We start from the raw sequence: 18,042 nt of genomic DNA, 5'->3' as shown, positions 1-18,042 counted from the left end.
ACCCCGTGACCCTGAGATTTCGTCACATCTGACATGCATGGAAAGAGATTTATAGCAACATTATCCTGAGTCCTTTGAATTTTCATTCATGCTTGATTTATTGAGGCAGCTTACAGGCACCACTCGGCACACTGTGGAGGGATGCTTTTAATGTGAGTTCGTTCACCCAGAGCTGCAAGGACCTTGGTTGACATTTTCGGTGAGAAAGAAGATGCAGCAATACGTAAAGCGTCGGCCAGGGGTTTACATGACTGAATTCTTAAAAGGCTAATAAGGAAGCACCATGGACGTGTTCACAAAAAAAACGCCCTTGCTTAGCTGGAAAAAACTGGGAATCTAGACCTCGGCAGTACAGTCAACTTATGGAAATCTTTGCAGACACTTTTCGAGGACACATTGGTGACGAAACATTGGCAAATTTTTAAAATTCACATAACGGGCTAATTATTCCCAGCCAACAGTCAAAACAACTGGTGGGTATTTTTTATTCCATTTCATTTGTATAATTTTAAAATGTCACTTTTCTCATATTTACAGGCATCTCACGGTGTTGCTGAACACCTTCACGCCATTCCTTATTAATTCACTTGCAATTTTGCCAGGGATAAATATAACTGTGCTGATGCTTGGGCAAGTCTTGAGCTATACAGTCTTGCATGTTGTGGATCTCAGTTTCCAATTATTACCTATATTGTCATCATCCATATGCAGCTTCAAAACTTTTGGATTGTGTAAGTCTTCAGAGGGTTTTTAAAATCACTTTCTTTTTTATCCTTAGTGTACCACCATCATTTGCCTCAAGGTTCGTCAATCTATTCAAGATTGTTTCTAGAATTTCGCCCCGAAACATGATACCATCCCCCATCTAATAGCTGTGGCGGCTTGAGTGCCTTCGACCTTTCTGCGATTTGAAATTCATTGTGAACTTAACTTCTGGTGGCGTGATGTATGTTTTTAGTAAAGGTATATTCATTTCAAAATTATAACCATAAAGGAAAAAAAAATTAATCTGTATGAAGACTTTAACAATCTTGACATTAATTACCTATATATTGTTATGAAAACGGGGACTCGGGCATAGAAAACAAATACAATAACTCTCAGTATCTCGGTCTTTATTCCTGACACAAATCTTAACAAGTCCTTTACCGGCCACACTACACCGTGTCTGCCTGGACTCGCCCCACCGGCCATAGTTATGGTATTCCGGCTCTTCACACATGCATAGAATAATACTGGTCATGTATGTGACATCCAGTTACCAGCAAATACACATATGCGTTTTAAACAATAAGCAACACGAAGACAGACAAATAAAGGTAAGGTACTCACACACGAAAGAACACGAGATAACCTGGCTATTGGGAGGAGTACCGAGCTGATGGCGACGTCGTCTTGGTTCCAAAGGGTACACAAGAGTGGCCTCAAATCAATTGAAAGGAACAAAAAGAGGAAACTCCAACTCAACGTCAGAGAGACGTGAAAGGGAAGAAGAACTCACTCGACGATCTTATATCGTCGAGTTCCGTCGAACAAGGTGAAACAAATACAAATATAATAGGGAAGCAGAAAGGGCAGAAAGGGAGGTAATTCCGGGAAATCCGTCGAGGTGTGAACGTCGACAAGTCGGCGACGATCATAACAATATTATTGCGGGAATCGATCCTGCATCTCTTTGAATAGAAGAAAAAGCCAAAATTCCTAGAATTCAACTCACTTCTGAAGAGCCTGCCCCTCAAAGGCCTAAAACTGCCTAGACTGCCACCCAAAACAACCTAAAACCCCTGTAAATACCAAAATTTTGTAAAAAAACAAAAAACAACAACAAATCTTCTAAAGAGCCACCAAATTTTGCCAATGCGACATTCGCAATGTTTGATCGAAGATTGCCGTCCTGAAAAAAAAACAATCGGATCTTTAAACCGGAAGACTACTCGGTGTACACCGAAGTCCTGATAAAAAACAGGCAGATCTTCAGCCAGTGGAGTACTCAGTTTACACCGAAATTCGTGCGGAAACCAAGTTTCCCGGATTCGTGTTTGCACGCTGGAAACAGAAAAAACATATTACGATGAGCTTTTTCGACCAAAAAGTGATCGTTCCAGGTAAGGTGGGGTTGGATACGTCGCTGATGGAGTGCTGGACCATGTATGAAAGTCTTCGCTGCAATGAACAGCCGATGGAAATCACCAAAAACAAACTTGTGTTCGATCAAGAACCGACAGAAAATGGTTGGTGGCTTAGCACTGTGGTGCTATAAACTGTTAACTCTGTAGTGGACAAAATTCAGCTGTTTCAGGAAACAGAAGGGGACACCTTTCCTACCCTATTGGAACAGCTTCTGCAGCTGCTGGAAGTTTATTATACAACACATCACTTTGGTTTGGGATAAATCATTTACGCAGAAGTCAAATCCAAGGTCACGCCTGCTAGAATCTGGTGTTGGAACTATATTTTCGCTTGGTTCATGAGGAAAATTACATCTTCATGACGAGGAAAAAGAGTTAGAATTCCACCTAATGTAAACACAACGATGCCTCCTTCCTAAAATCGAGTGCGATAAAAAAAGTGGACTCGTATGACGTGATAGGTCAGTCTTAGTTGTTTGTGATAGTGAAAGCGACTACTAGTGCAAAACAATCTTCTTGCACTGTCTTCAAATCTCCCCAACTGTTTAAACCAGTTGGGAACGTCGACGTTATCGCAAACATACCGTTTATTAAAGATCAGCTGATCGACTATTCCAATTTTGCAATGCGATTCGCAAAAAGCAATGCACGAAAGGTTCATTTCAACCACGCAGTACAACGGGTGGCTGGCCGCGTCATTTTTTCGCCTACCCAAATCTACAAAACTAACTGCATATGGAAAAACTGTTTTAGCCATTTCATGCAAAGCGACGGAAGTTGATTTCAGTGTTGAACTGCCGGCTTGCGGGCCACAACCAAAATATAAAAACTTTACTATCAAATGGGATGGACGGGAGCTAGTGCCGTTCGCTCCTTGTTATTTGACGACAGGGTTTGTCAACTTCCACGACAAGCCCTATGGGTACCGTAACAATACATGGTACCCCATAGAAGCGAAAATTTATATTCGGTATTTTGATTACCTTCATCAGACCAATCCCGCTTATAACAAGATGATCTTGGACAGCATGAATGTGCTGGCTGAGATCGCCGCAACAATCAACGATCATCCGTCCGGGAATTTCATCTCTTCCCATCTACCACGGACGAAAAGCGTCTTGATAGCGGCGCAAGACATCTCGGAGTATCCGAGATTTCATTTTCGGAGGAAGAGTAAATATCGCCTACTAGAGCAAAGGCGAAAATTACCCACCTCCGAAAATGAAACAAAGGAGAAATCGCGACAACACCGCGGGGTGGGATAGAAGGGGAGAAATGGGCAAAAATGACAAATCTCACTTTCAATTTAAAATTCATTATATTAAATGAAACTCAAAAAATTTGAAAATGACACTTGTCATAGAACTAACGAAGCTCTTTATTTTGCTTTTTTTGGCGTCTTTGTAAGGTTATTTTTTCCCTAATTAGAGAGGGGCAAAGTAGTCACTTTTTAATACGCTTCTACAGCGTGTTTCCAAATTTTTAGATCCATTTGTAGCTACCCTCCCCTTAGATATAAAATCTGAAAAAAATTCAGGAAGTAGCCAACCATTATGGTTACTTTCAAAAAAAATTTCAACACCCTCCGTCAAAAACCCGATTTTTTGGGAACGCGGCGAAAATCGGATTTTTACATAAGCTTCTCTCCGCTTCTCTCGCGCGTTTCCAAACTTCTGGTAGGTACTGTATTTTGAAAAAAAACTGAATTCTCTGAGAATACTCGACCGGTGTTGGCAATGAAACTCAAATCGCAGAAAGCAAAGAAAATTATTCTGCGCTTTCTTCGACTTGACTCGCCGCCACTGGCCGAGTAGAATGAATCGATTACCCATTCGACGAGTCAATATAATATACACAACACACGATTGACACGAACAGCACTTTGGGCCCCCCAGTTAGTCACGCCTGTGATGAAATTGGAGCGCACACAGTTGTTAGAGTTAAGGCTTTGCACCTAGCATGGTGATTTTCTTTAGTTTCTTGTTTCACCTCGATGCTAACAACCAGCTGACATCCGACACTCGTCCACCAGCTCTTTTTTTTTAACCTTGTTAATGTTTTCGTAGATTTTTTTTTGTTTTTTAAATATTTGTCGGCTATTTTCCCAAATTGCGAACAAAAGTTTTGCAAGCCTATGGTAACAGCCTTATTTTTTAAAACTGTATTACTTATTTATTTTTCAATGCAGTTCATGCGTTCGTGTGTTGGCGCGCATACGAAAAATCTTCTATTTAGCAGCACCAAATTTGCTGGCCGGTTGCTATGGTAACCCTAGTAATCTTGCTTTACAATTTACATTCTTGTTTTGACGCCTTTTTGACGGCTTTTTGACGCTGTTAAAGCTCTCCTGTGTATGCATGAACTTATAATTTCGTTTTTGAAAACGTTTTCTGGTTTTCAAGAGCCGATTTAAGTTTATTGTTTCAACCATGAAGCGAAGTCCGTCCAGGCCGAGTAAAACTCGTAACGTCATTCTTGGGATATCTTCTGGTATTCATTTAACCTCTGGTCTTGCAGTTATCATCTTTCAAGTATGTTTTTATTTGTATTATTTTTATGATTCACCCCCTGAATTTCTAAGTTATCAAAAAAGTTTAATTAATACACCCAACTTAAAACTGCATTAGGTTTAAATTATTAATTTTACATTAGATTATGCTAATCTATGCTAATTCGCTATACCACGACATTGGAGGAGGGCTATGGGCAGGACCAGTTTTCTTCATTCAAGGAGTCCTTGGATTCATTTGCTTGTGTGATGTATTAATGTGCAGGTAACCAACAACTTTAAGTCAACAACAATTGAAAGAATCACAGATTTAATCACAAACTTTTTATTTGTAGTGTGGTATCATTTTTAGTGTCGTCTGTCATTGGAGCTCTGCTAACTGTTGCATTAGCAGCTATTGCCGCTGTAGATTTAGGCTCTATCTCTAAATGTCCCAAAGAGGACTTCAGAACCTCACCATTTTATCCAGGATATTGCAGTAAGTTGTGTTGATTATTTTAAAGATATTATAACCTCTGATGTATACTGTAATCTATATATCTGAAAGAAAATAACTTAACATTTTTTGTCTAGACCCTCACAATGCTCCAAGGATTGTTCAAGCTTCTTGGGGAATTATAATAACATCTTGTATTCAGCTGATAGCTTCAGCCTGTTCCATCTATATTTGCATGAGAATAATATATAGCAGTGATTCCTCACCGACACCAGCGGTAAAATTATACACCCGCCTAAAAAATTTATAGATAAATTGACACACTTCTTCTTTTACAGATGTCGAATCCTTATTTGTACGATGAAATTCCGTCCCCCAGCCAAACAAGATTTCGTGGGTCCTTGCAGTCTGCACAAGAAAAGGTTCAAACATTCCGTAGCAAATCTACTTACAGTCTAAATTCAACTCTTCCGGTGAGGAGGAGTAAATCGGTTGATCGTTTTTCAGATGACAACGATTCGTTTTCCGATCAAAATATGATCATGTATTCTACCAATTCGGTAAATGTGGTCCCCAGTGGAGCCCGATACAAAAAACCGTCTGCGAAAGTATCGAACGCGAATTCGATGTATAGCGTTATGTACCCTTCTGGTCGTCCACTTCGCGTCGCACCTCGACCTCCCTCGACTCGTTCACTGAATCTAAACGGCGAGTTACCCGGATATATGAAACACACCGCTGTTTAACTAGATTATGAAGCTTCTAAATGTCGATAGAGAGAGGAAACTTGCTACTTTAGGCTTACTTGACCGTCAAATGTATGAACCGTCGTTATAACCTGCTAGTCGCGATGACAAATTCCGTTTCGCTTATTTACATCAACACTCATTTTGCAATTCTCGTTCGTCATTTCGTGTTGAATTCGTGAGTGTTGTTTTTCATGCCATCCAACAATCATCTTGTATATTAGGAACGCTGAGGCCTATACTTAATTTGTGCTCATCTATTTTGTGACGGGATGTGATTCAACAAGTGCCTGCGGAATTTTTTTTTATTTCAGTGACTGGTCTCATCGTTTGTCCACTTTTTTTATACATCAATTTTAATGACATCAACTGTAGTTTTATTACCGAAAACTTAATAAGACACGCAGATCATCGGTATAAGGCCGATCAAGAAGGAAAATAAAAAACATTTTAGCTAGGTTTACGAAGTTCTTGCCTCTGTCGCTAGGAGCCAGTACCAGTATTGTAGTAGCCTACCGTTTACATAGGCAATTCGTTTTGCTTCTTTTATGCTACCCTTTTGGGAGAAGGAGTCTAAGCTATCAACCAGAGTTTAGTTCAGTAACTGCAGTTTGCGTCACAGTCCCGCACACAGCGAAAATATTGTTAGATTTGAACTTCCACCTAAAGGCGAACACGGTTTCACTACGATAATTTACGTAAGTCTATATATTTGAAATGTAGCCTATCACGTCAACGTCATACTGTGTGAATACAATGAGTCCATAATGTCAACTATTGAGTTGTAAGACCCATCTATGTGTAAAATTAAATGTTCTTAATCAAATCTACTCTATTGAGGGATGCAAGAAATATAGCATTTCCAAATTACCCTTTATTAGTGGATTAGTAATTTAGTATAGGTATAACATGAAATCAAGATCCCACTCTGTCAAAGTTGGATCACCGCGCCCATTATAGCCCAAGGCTGAAGTGTTATGGGTGGGTTATATTGTTGCCGTTAGATATGCCATTTATTTTGTTTACGTAGAGCTTATAAAATGACTTGTACGAATTTCCGTACCGACTATGCGGACTAGTATTATTTTTCAAGTTGTCCTTCTGTTGTTCTGCATGTGAGTCGATCGTGTATGCGTCATAAACTCATAATACATGTGGCGACACATTGTTGCTAACGTTGGTAAGAATCTTTTGGAACTTCTATTTTCAAATCAATCTTCAAAAAAAGATAATAGTCCGAAATTGAGTGCTCAGATAACGTGCTGTGTTTCTAACTTTTGGGAGAATTACGAGACTTAAAATGTGTACCTTTGTCGCCTTGCCAGTTTTATCTTGATTGGTTAATTTTAAGTCTGATAGTGCTCATACAAGCTGACTCATGTCTCAACATAACACAACAATAAGATAGCAAGTGTGATATTTTATTTGTTAAATTATGTTATGATGCTTTTGTTACGCTATTTGCGCTATTCAACTAGTTGAATCACTTATTGCGCTCAATTGTTTCCGCTAGCCTTAACAGAAAGCTTAAATTTAATTTTCCGTATAACACTAAAATTACAAGCATGCTATAAGTCGACGATTTTAAGTTGTAGACAACATGGTTTATTCTTGATAACTGGTAATTTACCAAGCATTTTGTCATTTTTATCTTTGTATTGCAAATTAAAACCTGCTATTTTTTTTAGAAAGTATCTCTTATTCTAACGCACACATTTTATCAAATACGGAATGTTTTCAAATTGTGACCTATTTCCAGGTAGTGTTTACTAGATGGCGGGAAAAGTAGAACATCCAAGCACTTGGGTAAGAACCCTTGACAAAGAAACTGAATCGCCCGTTGATGGAATCATTATTGGTGGGATTTCATTTATGTAGCTCTTTTTCTCATTCTGAGACTTTTTCCTAATATTATTTTCGCGTTTCTCAGGCAAGATTCCAGAATGGTTACAAGGTTCATTAATGCGCAATGGAAGCGGGATATTTGAAATCGGAGAAACGAAGATGGATCATTTGTTCGATGGATTGTCAGTAATTAACCGCTTCGCCATTGATGGCCAAGGCGAAGGAAAAGCAACTTACCAAAATTGTATCCTCAAGAGTGATACATATAAAGATTCGAAAGCTGCTAATCGACTGACTGTGCATCAGTTTGGTAAGATTGAATTGCTGTTGATTTTAAACATCAAACTGTGTTAGTTATTCATTGGTTTATTTCTACCTAAATAGGTACCTTTGCGTATCCTGATCCTTGCAAATCTCTTTTGGGAAAGTATGCATGTTTTTTTTAAGCAGCTATTGATTGCCTTTGTATTTTTTTTTCTTGATTGGTGGAATAGGTTTACGGCACGCTTCGAGCCTGTTACCAAAACTGAACGAACAGATAACTGCTCTGTTAATCTCTGTTATTTTGGGGATAAACTATACGCTCTGACTGAATCTCCCTTTATACGCCAAATTGATTCAGAAACTCTCGATATCATCGGCGAAAAAGTATACAGTATGATATGTGAAATTATGTGTACACTTCAATTATTAACGTAGTTGGAATATTGTTTCTAGTGCGATATAAGTAAACTTGTAGCTGTCAATCATGCTACTGCACATCCTCACGTGAATAAAGATGGAACCGTTTATAATATGGGGAATTCCGTTGGATCAAAAGGACCCGCTTATAATGTGATTGAATTTCCCGCAGGTACGTCGAACAGAGCATTCAACAAATATAATAAATATTTTTTTATTTTTGTTTTTTTTATTAAGGGGATGGAGCATTTTGTAGACCAAAAATTGTTGCTACCTTTCCGTCACGTTGGAAGATGAGTCATTCCTACTACCATAGTTTTGGCATTACAGAAAACTACTTTGTTTTTATTGAATATCCGCTGATTGCAAATACTGCAGTAATTTATTCAATTTATCTACCTTACAATTTTGAATGTCCGTTGCTGGAATTGTGAACTAAAAATGTATTTACCTGGTACCGTTCTTTTCGCCTGATTTCACAGAAACTTCTAACACTGAACTTACGACAGAAAGCATTTGATTCATCGTTGGACTGGTCACCGACAGAACACGTAGAAAAACACCTTTATTAGTTAAGAATTTTTTTAATAACTAAAATTGTATTTAATAGACTCGAATCATTCTTTGCGAGAGAAAAACTGGTGAACTAGTCGAAACTGTTTACGAAACTCCACCATTTTTCTCCTTTCATATTGGAAACTGTTACGAGAAAGACGGTTATCTCGTTATGGATCTTTCACACTGCAAGGATGACACAGTAAGTTATCTATAGAATTCGTTAAAGTGTTCATTTCTTAAATAATATGTTTTTGTTTTCGTTCCAAGGTTATGTCTGGTTTGAGTGTGAGAAGCTTGCGCGAAAATAAGGGTGATTTTACCAATACATATTACACTCGTTTCGTACTACCATTAGCGGGAATTGAGGTAGCTAGTTCTAAATTTAACTCATTCATATAATTTAGTTTTAATTTAATATTTTTCAAATATTTCTGTAGCCTCCTGTAGACAAGAATTTTCAGAAACGTGAAAATTTAATAAAATTAGAAGGATCAAAATGCATTTCTTACTGGATATCAGACAAGATAATATTTTGTGAACCTGATCGTTTGTCAGATCTAAGTTTGGAACTTCCACGAATAAATTACTCTCGAAATGGATTAGAGTATCGATTTGCTTATGGAATCTCGCAAACGGACGGTTACGCCGAATCAGAAAAGGTAATTTTCCGAGCATAGATTCCCCCTCCGTTATTTGAAATATTTTACTTTTGATTTCCACAGATCTTGAAACTTGATGTGAATTCCAGAGATGTTAAAATATGGGCAAAAACTGAATTCAGTCCATCTGAACCTGTTTACGTTTCACGCCCTGGATCGACAGATGAAGATGACGGAGTTATCTTGTTTTCTGCAGTACATCAAGTTGATGTTAAGAAAGTTTTACTCGTGATTTTAAATGCAGCTACCTTTGAAGAAGAAGCTGTCGTAGAGTATGTTGCTTCTGGAGTGGTGACGAAAGATTTTCATGGCCTTTTCTCTCGAACTGGCGATGCATTGCATGGTTACTGATATGAAATGAACTCTTATTAAACACAAGGGAATTTTTCTCCCAAATTATGTACTCTCTAATCAAACTAAGGTATTTCAATTTTGTGGGCTTTTAAATTCCAAAGAAAAAATGCTTGTAACTATTGATTCCACTTAAATTACAAAGAAATACAAATACAATATCTAAATACTTGTTCTGCAGTTTATTTTTTTTTTTTTTTTTAATTGTGAATAGCGCTTCTGGTAAAGATTTTTGAATACCACAAGTGAATGTGAATTGTTGAATAATCAGTTTACCTAGTGTTCCGAGTAGGTAAACTGGGTCTGTGATATCACCAATGCCGCACATGTCGCAGGACGCAAACGTGTTTCGTTTTCAGACTGCCAACAAAAATTCTCCCTAAACCACATTTCAGACGAGTCGATTGCAAACGTTTAGTTGATTGCTTTGAGAAAGTGGCAAATAAAAGCACGATTCATTTTTCACCACATATGATAAAAACTCATCATATACAATAAAGGCCGCTATGTATATTTTCGATATTTGGGTATCGATTTATTTTTGTTACATCCAGGATCTAGGTTGTTCGTACGAGTGTTCCGTTTGGCAACAACCTATTAAATTATTTTAATTTGTTGAAAAAAGTTTTTTTTTTTTTTCATTGATTTAAATTTCTAATAAATCAATCGAAATCATTTAAAAATTGAAATTAAATATGAAATATATAGATGAGATAAAAAATGTGCTTTGATTTTACTGTGTTTGACTATTATATAAAGTACTGCTGCAAACTACATGAAGCCATGAATAAAATTTTCCGTTTCAAGCCGAACCGAACAAAATCCGACCCAACCTATTGAGTTCGTAGGTTTGCCGCCTTTTGCCGCTCCGAATACGACTAAGGGGTGATTCAAACAAAGACTCGCGCTCCGAGTTTCACTTGTTTTTTAATAACCTATGGCGCTGATTCGCGGGTTAAGTCGCCTGCTCTTGTACTCTTCTTGTATATTCTGAATGCACGAGGATTTAGAAAAATAACCATCGATGCAAGAAGGAAAATCTTGCAAATTGCTAAACAAATTATTTTTATCCACAGTCTAATACGCTAAATAGGTAAGTTTATTCAAGAACTCGTAAACTTAAAGCGCCAGCTAGCCGACTTTTTTGGATGGGACTTTTTGGCTCTTGTTTTCTCCCGGTTCGTTTTGGTGGTCGTTTCTAACGGTAACGTTGGCTTTGTGTCCCGCACTGTCGTAATCAGATCGTCTCTCGTATAGGATTGTGTCATTCATCTGGGACTATTACTAGTCGATCTTTTCCTTCACATTTCTTATTAAAAGTTACCAAAAGATGATCATTTTGTCTTACTGACATTTGTTGTTGAGATTTGTTTTGGCATTCTGTTCTCATCTCTTATACTGGTTCCTCTAAACTTCAGTGCACAGTGTGTATGATCAAACGCCATGCCGCTTCTACGTCGTCAACCGTTCGTTCCTCAGCCACCTCCACTTGATATTCGTCCAGAAGAGGAAATATTCTATTTCCCTGTGACTAATGAAATCTTCAGAGACTATGAGTATGTATTTGCTTTTATCCAACATAAGCTTGTTAGTGATCACAGTCAAGCATGTTTGCATATTGTGAATCTTATATGTTACCGTTTTAATGCAACTTTACTACTGATAGCATTCTATGTTATCAGACGGTTTGTGCTGTTTTTCATCATCCCTGTGTTTGTTTACTTTCAGAGCATTTTTTGAGAGGACCATTCTTTGCAATTCTTTGGTTTGGTCATGTTCATTGACAGCTAAAAGCAATTTGACTTACCAAGAAGCCATTGAAAGTGAAAAACGAGCACTGCAGTCTGTTAGTGACATTCCATTAGAGGTACTCATTCAATTTTTGTATTTATCTCAGATCACTGATTAACATTTCTTTATCACTAGTTGAGGCAACCTCTACTTCTCATTGCTTCCCTCACATGCAGAGGAAAAGTAAATGAAACATGTGATGATGTTTATTACTTTATGAAAGATCGTTATTTCAAAAATGAACATGTGGAAGCAATTCTACGCTCTAAGTGGTATCCTGCACAAGTAATACGGGTTGTACCTCCTACTATTGAAGAACTTGAACAGTACAAACAAGAACTTGATGATGAGCTCAGCACAGAGGATAAACTATTGATGCTAGATCAATATGGGCCTCCACCTGAATTATTTAAATATGAAGTTAAAGAAGAATTCAACAGCAAAGATGGATCTGTTGGTCCCATTCACACGGTATTTCGGATTTTAATATGATAACTTTATACCATTGCGCGTCTAAATTATCAACGCTTTCATTTCTAGGTCACAGTAGATTGCATTAGAAGAGAAAAAGGCTTTTACTCTCGAGAAAGGGTACGGTTGTACTTGCGATACTGCTTGCAGTTTGATGAATGCGAGGGTATCTGGGTTGTTAAGGTCAGTTTAGACTACGATTGATAATATTGAAAATTATCTTAATCACTCATTAAAAATTGTTTTTCTTAGCCTGAAGCATGGAACAAATTGAATATGGATTCTATCAAATACTCTGAATTTTTTACGGGCGAAAAGCCGAGGTTTGAAGAAAAACGAGCTCCAAAGAAAGTCAATAAAAGCTTGTCAACTAGTAAGGGAGGTGAGACGCCCAAAGCGTCTAAAACACCCAGAACACCTAAAACACCATCCAATGACAAAGACAGCAACGGGAAGGGCACTCCGGTAAAAGGTACCCCAAGTAAAAGAGGGCAGCCGGACGCAGTTCGGAATGCAAAATCCGCCACCAAAAGTCCTAAGTTAGATGCTGAAGCGTTGGCGAAGGAATTCATAAAGTAATTGAAATTTTTATTCGTTCTGTTTCTTTAATACTAAAATGTCAATTTCAATGATAGGATTCGTGAAGAACGCGAAACTCTTAGGCAAATGGCTGATCAGCGAAAGCAACAAAAGGTCGACGAGAAGTTGCTGGCTAAAGAAAAGAAAAAAGAAGAAAAACGTGTTATGGCTGAATACGTCAAAGTATGGTTGAAACATAATATAAATAGAGGCAATTTATTTTAACAAATTTAATCCATTTTAGGAATGGAGCAAAATCCGTGAGGATTTAGAATGCGACGATCTTAAAGATTTGCCTTCGCCCACTCCTATTCAATGTGCCATCCCTAACGGTATCTTTGGAGACTTCGTTATGGTGTTGGAGTTCTTCTTGGGATTCGGCGAAGAATTACAATTGAAAGATGCTTTTCCAGGAGGGCTTACTTTTGAACTCTTAGAACGCGCCGTCGTAGAAAACGAAGTGTCTGGTCCTCTTAGCGATATTTTACAAACATTGCTTAGCTCTTTGTTCGAATTTCAAGACGCTGAATCTGAAGAAGTTAAAGAAGCTGGAAGTACGACAAGTGGTGTTCAGGAGTCAGAAGTCGAAGGCGGATTAACTTACCAGGTAGGTGACTCGCATACTATTTCATTTGATGGCTTTAACCTATAAGTTTTTATAATATACATATTTTTATTTGAAGGGTACTCCTCTTAAGAAGCTGTCTATGGATTCCTTAACCGTATCAGAAATATTACGACTTCACTTAATATCGTCTGGTGGCGGTAGTAGTGAACTTCGTACAAAGTGGCGGTATCAACAAAGAGGTGGATATAGTGCTGCTGATGATCCTGGTGTTCAGTTGCGTCAGGAAGATCCTCATATTCTACATGCCTTGTCTCACAGCACGGTATACGAATTGCCCGTCGGTGATAAAATGAAAGTTATCAAATGCCTTTGTCATCAAATACTCACATATGCATCAATAAGAGACATACTCGAAGAAAAGAGTACTAAATTAATCCATTTACGTCAAGAACTGAAAGCTCTGCATGCCAATGAGAGACGTATGAGAAAAGAAGATATCATTAATCGAGCCAAATTACGCTCTGAAGAGAACGGTAACACCGAAGATGGAACAGAGTTAGAAAGGTTGCTACAAGAAACTGCCAAAAGAAAAGGGGAGGTTCTCAAGAAGGAGCAGCAACTTCGCCAACAAATTCTCAGGATGACAGCCATGACTCATTTGGCACCTCTTGGACAAGATCGTGCTTTCAGGTATTTAGTGCATTGGTGTGGAATGAGACTAATCAAATCAAAAAACTAAATATTCATTTCTTTTTTAGGAGGTTTTGGGTTTTTGAATCACTTCCCGGGTTGTTTGTGGAACATGATGATGACTACGTTGGGACTTGTTTACCCGAACCCACGCCCTATTCCATGCCAAAACCAAACGGATTGCCGATTGATCCCAGCAAATGCAAAGAAGACATTAGGAAATTTTTTAAAGCAGCGAATAAAGAAAATGATATCTCAACCGAACCTGTCTGCGAAAAGTGAGTATTGCATTTCATTTTACATTTTATATTATTACGTATAATCATTTTAACAGTTCTTTGAAAATTAGGCCCAAAATTTTTGGTGTTTGCACTTCTAATCCGACGAACTGCCCTGTCCACGCCACCTACCTTTCACGAACAAAATGGTCATTCTATGAAAATGTCGATTTCGTTGATCAAATCCTACTGAGCCTTAATGAACGAGGGCAACGTGAAAGTGTATTGAAGAATGCAATGGTTCGAGAAAAGGAAAGAATCGTAGAAGGAATCACAAAGTGCTTTGTCCACCGTTTGGATAATTCAAGGCCTGAAGTTAAACTCGAAGGTGAAACTCGCAAATCCACCAGACAAATACGAAAGGAGAAAGAATACGATATCAACCTTTACTTTCCTGCCGGTACTCCCGTCGAGGAGATCATGGAGCGAACACTAGTTGATATGGTTCTTGAGACTGAAGAGAAAATTTTTGTTGGCGGCTTGGGATCCTTGAAGGTACAGTAGATTAAATGATTAATTTACATCAATAACATCTTTGTGTGTTTAAAAACAAATCCAATTTCATCTACATATAAATATTTTACTAGGTCAAAGACCGAAACGCATGGAGAACGTCTTTAGAAGAAAGGAAGTTTGTTTCGCAGGTTGAAACTCTAACTTGGGGTGGAAAACTGGAAACGAAGACACACCCAAAGCTTGAACACAATGATGCCGAGGATGAAGATAACCGCTCCGAAACAAGCTCTTCGGTGGAAGCAGAAACCACTGCTAATGCCGTTGCCAGAAAGTGCGTTGTGGATCTAGCATGTTCCTTACTTCAGTTAGCTCAAAGTGTCGAAACCAAGTATCTGAAGAAACCTCTAGGTAAGTCAGTATTTTATTAGCTGGATTTGGTTTGATTGAGATTTACTTAGTAGTCGAAGTGATTAATTTAAAAATTATTTTCAGGAGAAGATGAGAAAGAAAGAAAAAAACGACTAAAAGCCGAAGAAGCGATGAAAAAATGGGAAGACCACAAGGAGCCGGATCACAAGACGGATGCCAAAAGTAAGATAACGTCTTATGACATGTCATAACAAAAATAGCTGATTTTAATACTATTTCTAGCGGAACCGAAAACAGTACGAACGCCGTTAGAAAAATGGGAGTTGTCTCTACATGCATGCACGAGTTTGTCACAGTTGTACGTTCACTTAGCGCTATTAGGTGAGTTAGATATATATTTACGTATTTATGTGCAATATATATTCTACTAAATGCTTTGAATATTTAAAGATAACAGTATTACATGGAATCGCTCAGCGTTGAATGCTCGATGCCGTATTTGTCGTCGTAAAGGAGATCCGGAAAAGATGTTGCTCTGCGATGGATGTGATAAAGGACACCACATGTATTGCTTGAAACCTTTGCTCACCGTTGTACCAGAAGGAGATTGGTAAATTTAATAAGCGTTAACATGTTCGTTGAACTCATTTCAAATAACCTTATTATTATTCAAGGTTCTGTGCCGAGTGCAAACCCCGTGAAAAGCCTCGAACGCCTCGTAAAGCACGTCGCGTCTTTTCTGAAGAATCCGAGGACGAGGCTGTTGAAGAAGAAGAAGCGGATGCTGGCGAAGAGGAAGCCGAAGTTGAAGCGGAGGAGGGTGAAAGTGATGTAGAATCAGTAGATAATGAAATCTGCCCAGTTTGCCAAGAAGGTGGAGAGGTTATTTGCTGTGACACATGCCCAGCCGTCTATCACTTAGAATGCATCAACCCGCCTCTGAGAAAGGTCCCAAGAGGCAAATGGTCTTGTCCGCAGTGCAAGACACCTCCCCAGGATAGAGAAAGAGGCAAACTACGAGAAAAAAGTAGAAACTATTTCATGTGCTCTTCAATGTTAAGCTGTTACTATAATTTTTCTCTGTTGATCAGATTCTGACGGTCGGACCGGTTCTGCCCGAATCTCACGAACCCGTCATGCGATCGATTTTGATGAAGAAGTGAAGGATATGGGGAGGCATGCTGGTGCGCGTAAGCGTACGCAAACCGAGCCTGTACGATCCAAGTCACCCGCTGACTTGGCCCTAGGCAAACGCCGTTCGGCAGCAGAAGCTGTTGACAAAATTGCTCAATCCTCCAAGCGACTCAGAGGGGACAGCAACGATGGTAAGAGATTTCTTTACCGCAAGTAAACGCCTATTTAAATCAAATAACGAACACTACTACCGCGTTTCACGCTTCCTCCTACCGTGCACAACGACTACTTTTACTTCATCTTACCTTGCACAACGACTACTTTTTCTTTATATCAGTTCCCCCCCACTACCCCAGGTTGTTCCGCTCATCATCTTAACCTCTCGGCCTTGACTTTGACACTGCCTTGTGACGTACTTTTTTGTTTCATTTTTTGGAAGATGTCAGTTGTGAAGCCTCGCCGCTTCCTGCTATTTTTCGTAATAAAAGGATCAACCACTTTTACCTGACTGATTTATTTTTTCCTTCGTACAAAAACAATGGACTTGCGATGTCATTATAGGTTTCCCTTGACGACAAAGTAAACTTAGGTGTCTGTTCACGTCTAGTTAAAAACTGCTCGAAATGAAATTTAGTTCGGAACCCAGCTTTAATTTCAAGTAGATTCAATCTAATCAAGACACTAGATTTGCCGCACAAATTTCCTTATTCATAGCTTATTACCAAATCCCATCCTACAAATATTGTTACGACTGAATGTTTTGACGCCTGGTTACAAATCTTAAATTGTTCATTTCTATTTAGACGAAAGCGGTAATAGTGACAACAACAGCAAGTGGAATGCAGCAGCACATCGGAAAAGGAGTCGTCCATTGCCATTGCCTTCCGCAACTTCTCCTTCCGGGTTTGTTGACTTGGCTGATTTACTACAGCTATTGGCCGATTTGAGCAGTCATGTCGATAGTTGGCCTTTCCTCAAACCCGTCACCAGAGCAGAGGTAAAATATTGATAAGATTTATAGCCGTTTTATAGTTCACGCCAAGAGTTTGCCCTATCGTATTTCTCGTAACGTGACTTTTTCTGAGATCATTGTGACTGTAACTTGAAACAAATGAAACCGTTTCAAAGAATTCATAATTACGTATCATTTTCCCTATTCGTTAATTTGAAAATATTCCAGTAATTTGATTTGTGTGTAATTTTTCTCAGGCTCCGGACTATCATCATGTTATTAAACAAGCTATGGATCTTGGTACAATGAAGTACAAACTCAACAGTATAAAGTACAAGACGGCGGAAGATTTCGTCAAGGATTTGCAGTTGATATTCACGAACTGCTATACTTACAATAACGACGCTGCCGATGAATACAAGTAAGTTAATATTTCTTTTGATCAGCAGTTTTTAAATTGTTGGCTTTTACAAATGTGTTTGTCTGTACCAGATGTGGTCGCAACCTGAGTCGATACGCTGAGAAGCAGTTAGAAAAACTAGGTATCAAGATGATGCCAACGGATTAACATTTGAACCAATTTTCCTACAAATCCAACTCTCCCTACCACCCCCTAAAAAGTCATTCATTCGACAACCCCGATGGAAATATTGGATAAAACCGTGTCTCTTTTATGTTAAAATTCTGGCGACCGTCAATGGGTTGTCGATTGCGTTTCCAATTAAAACAGTAAGAAGTTCGGAAATTTGAATAACAGTGAAATACACTTGAAATCGATTAGCTATATGTAACAATGCTAAATGAGATTCATTTAAGTTTAATCAACAGCCCAATGGTTCC

The 18,042-nt window shown here is 38.5% G+C and overlaps 2 protein-coding genes across 4 annotated transcripts; both read left to right on the top strand.

The window, feature by feature from the left end:
• The first annotated feature begins 4,388 nt into the window (after positions 1-4,388).
• Positions 4,389-10,086, top strand: LOC124209825 (carotenoid isomerooxygenase-like). 2 transcript variants are annotated; one of them, XM_046608026.1, is made up of 16 exons: positions 4,389-4,660; positions 4,782-4,903; positions 4,974-5,116; positions 5,212-5,351; positions 5,413-6,518; positions 7,580-7,678; positions 7,751-7,975; positions 8,050-8,092; positions 8,160-8,313; positions 8,383-8,518; positions 8,584-8,723; positions 8,829-8,897; positions 8,957-9,103; positions 9,172-9,270; positions 9,342-9,563; positions 9,627-10,086. In XM_046608026.1, exons 6-16 carry the CDS (start codon positions 7,594-7,596, stop codon positions 9,912-9,914), a joined length of 1,608 nt encoding a protein of 535 aa, XP_046463982.1. In that variant the 5' UTR covers positions 4,389-4,660; positions 4,782-4,903; positions 4,974-5,116; positions 5,212-5,351; positions 5,413-6,518; positions 7,580-7,593; the 3' UTR covers positions 9,915-10,086. The 2 variants fall into 2 exon arrangements, with proteins under 2 accessions (XP_046463982.1, XP_046463981.1); XM_046608025.1 differs by having other exon boundaries at positions 4,397-4,660; positions 7,584-7,678.
• A 755-nt stretch (positions 10,087-10,841) lies between these two features.
• Positions 10,842-18,023, top strand: LOC124209824 (bromodomain adjacent to zinc finger domain protein 1A-like). 2 transcript variants are annotated; one of them, XM_046608024.1, is made up of 20 exons: positions 10,842-11,007; positions 11,333-11,470; positions 11,643-11,781; positions 11,841-12,176; positions 12,246-12,359; positions 12,429-12,751; positions 12,812-12,938; positions 13,000-13,362; positions 13,439-14,013; positions 14,082-14,291; positions 14,363-14,786; positions 14,879-15,155; positions 15,240-15,338; positions 15,399-15,497; positions 15,567-15,726; positions 15,791-16,143; positions 16,208-16,441; positions 17,054-17,247; positions 17,460-17,623; positions 17,695-18,023. In XM_046608024.1, exons 2-20 carry the CDS (start codon positions 11,358-11,360, stop codon positions 17,768-17,770), a joined length of 4,380 nt encoding a protein of 1,459 aa, XP_046463980.1. In that variant the 5' UTR covers positions 10,842-11,007; positions 11,333-11,357; the 3' UTR covers positions 17,771-18,023. The 2 variants fall into 2 exon arrangements, with proteins under 2 accessions (XP_046463980.1, XP_046463979.1); XM_046608023.1 differs by having other exon boundaries at positions 10,845-11,007; positions 14,348-14,786.
• Positions 18,024-18,042: the final 19 nt, after the last annotated feature.

The sequence above is a fragment of the Daphnia pulex genome, chromosome 12 (genome assembly GCF_021134715.1).
Source record: "Daphnia pulex isolate KAP4 chromosome 12, ASM2113471v1".
Classification (NCBI taxonomy): domain Eukaryota; kingdom Metazoa; phylum Arthropoda; class Branchiopoda; order Diplostraca; family Daphniidae; genus Daphnia; species Daphnia pulex.
This window is presented reverse-complemented; position numbering and strand designations above follow the sequence as displayed.

What these genes read in the sequence shown, in the direction of transcription:
- LOC124209825 (XM_046608026.1), top strand. Translation starts at nt 7,594, where the DNA reads ATGGCGGGAAAAGTAGAACATCCAAGCACTTGGGTAAGAACCCTTGAC. An exon ending in TGCAAATCTCTTTTGGGAAA is followed by an intron (nt 8,093 to 8,159) that starts GTATGCATGTTT and finishes TTGGTGGAATAG; the next exon opens with GTTTACGGCACGCTTCGAGC. An exon ending in ACTGGTCACCGACAGAACAC is followed by an intron (nt 8,898 to 8,956) that starts GTAGAAAAACAC and finishes TGTATTTAATAG; the next exon opens with ACTCGAATCATTCTTTGCGA.
- LOC124209824 (XM_046608023.1), top strand. Translation starts at nt 11,358, where the DNA reads ATGCCGCTTCTACGTCGTCAACCGTTCGTTCCTCAGCCACCTCCACTT. An exon ending in GAAATCTTCAGAGACTATGA is followed by an intron (nt 11,471 to 11,642) that starts GTATGTATTTGC and finishes GTTTACTTTCAG; the next exon opens with AGCATTTTTTGAGAGGACCA. An exon ending in AAGGCGGATTAACTTACCAG is followed by an intron (nt 13,363 to 13,438) that starts GTAGGTGACTCG and finishes TTTTATTTGAAG; the next exon opens with GGTACTCCTCTTAAGAAGCT.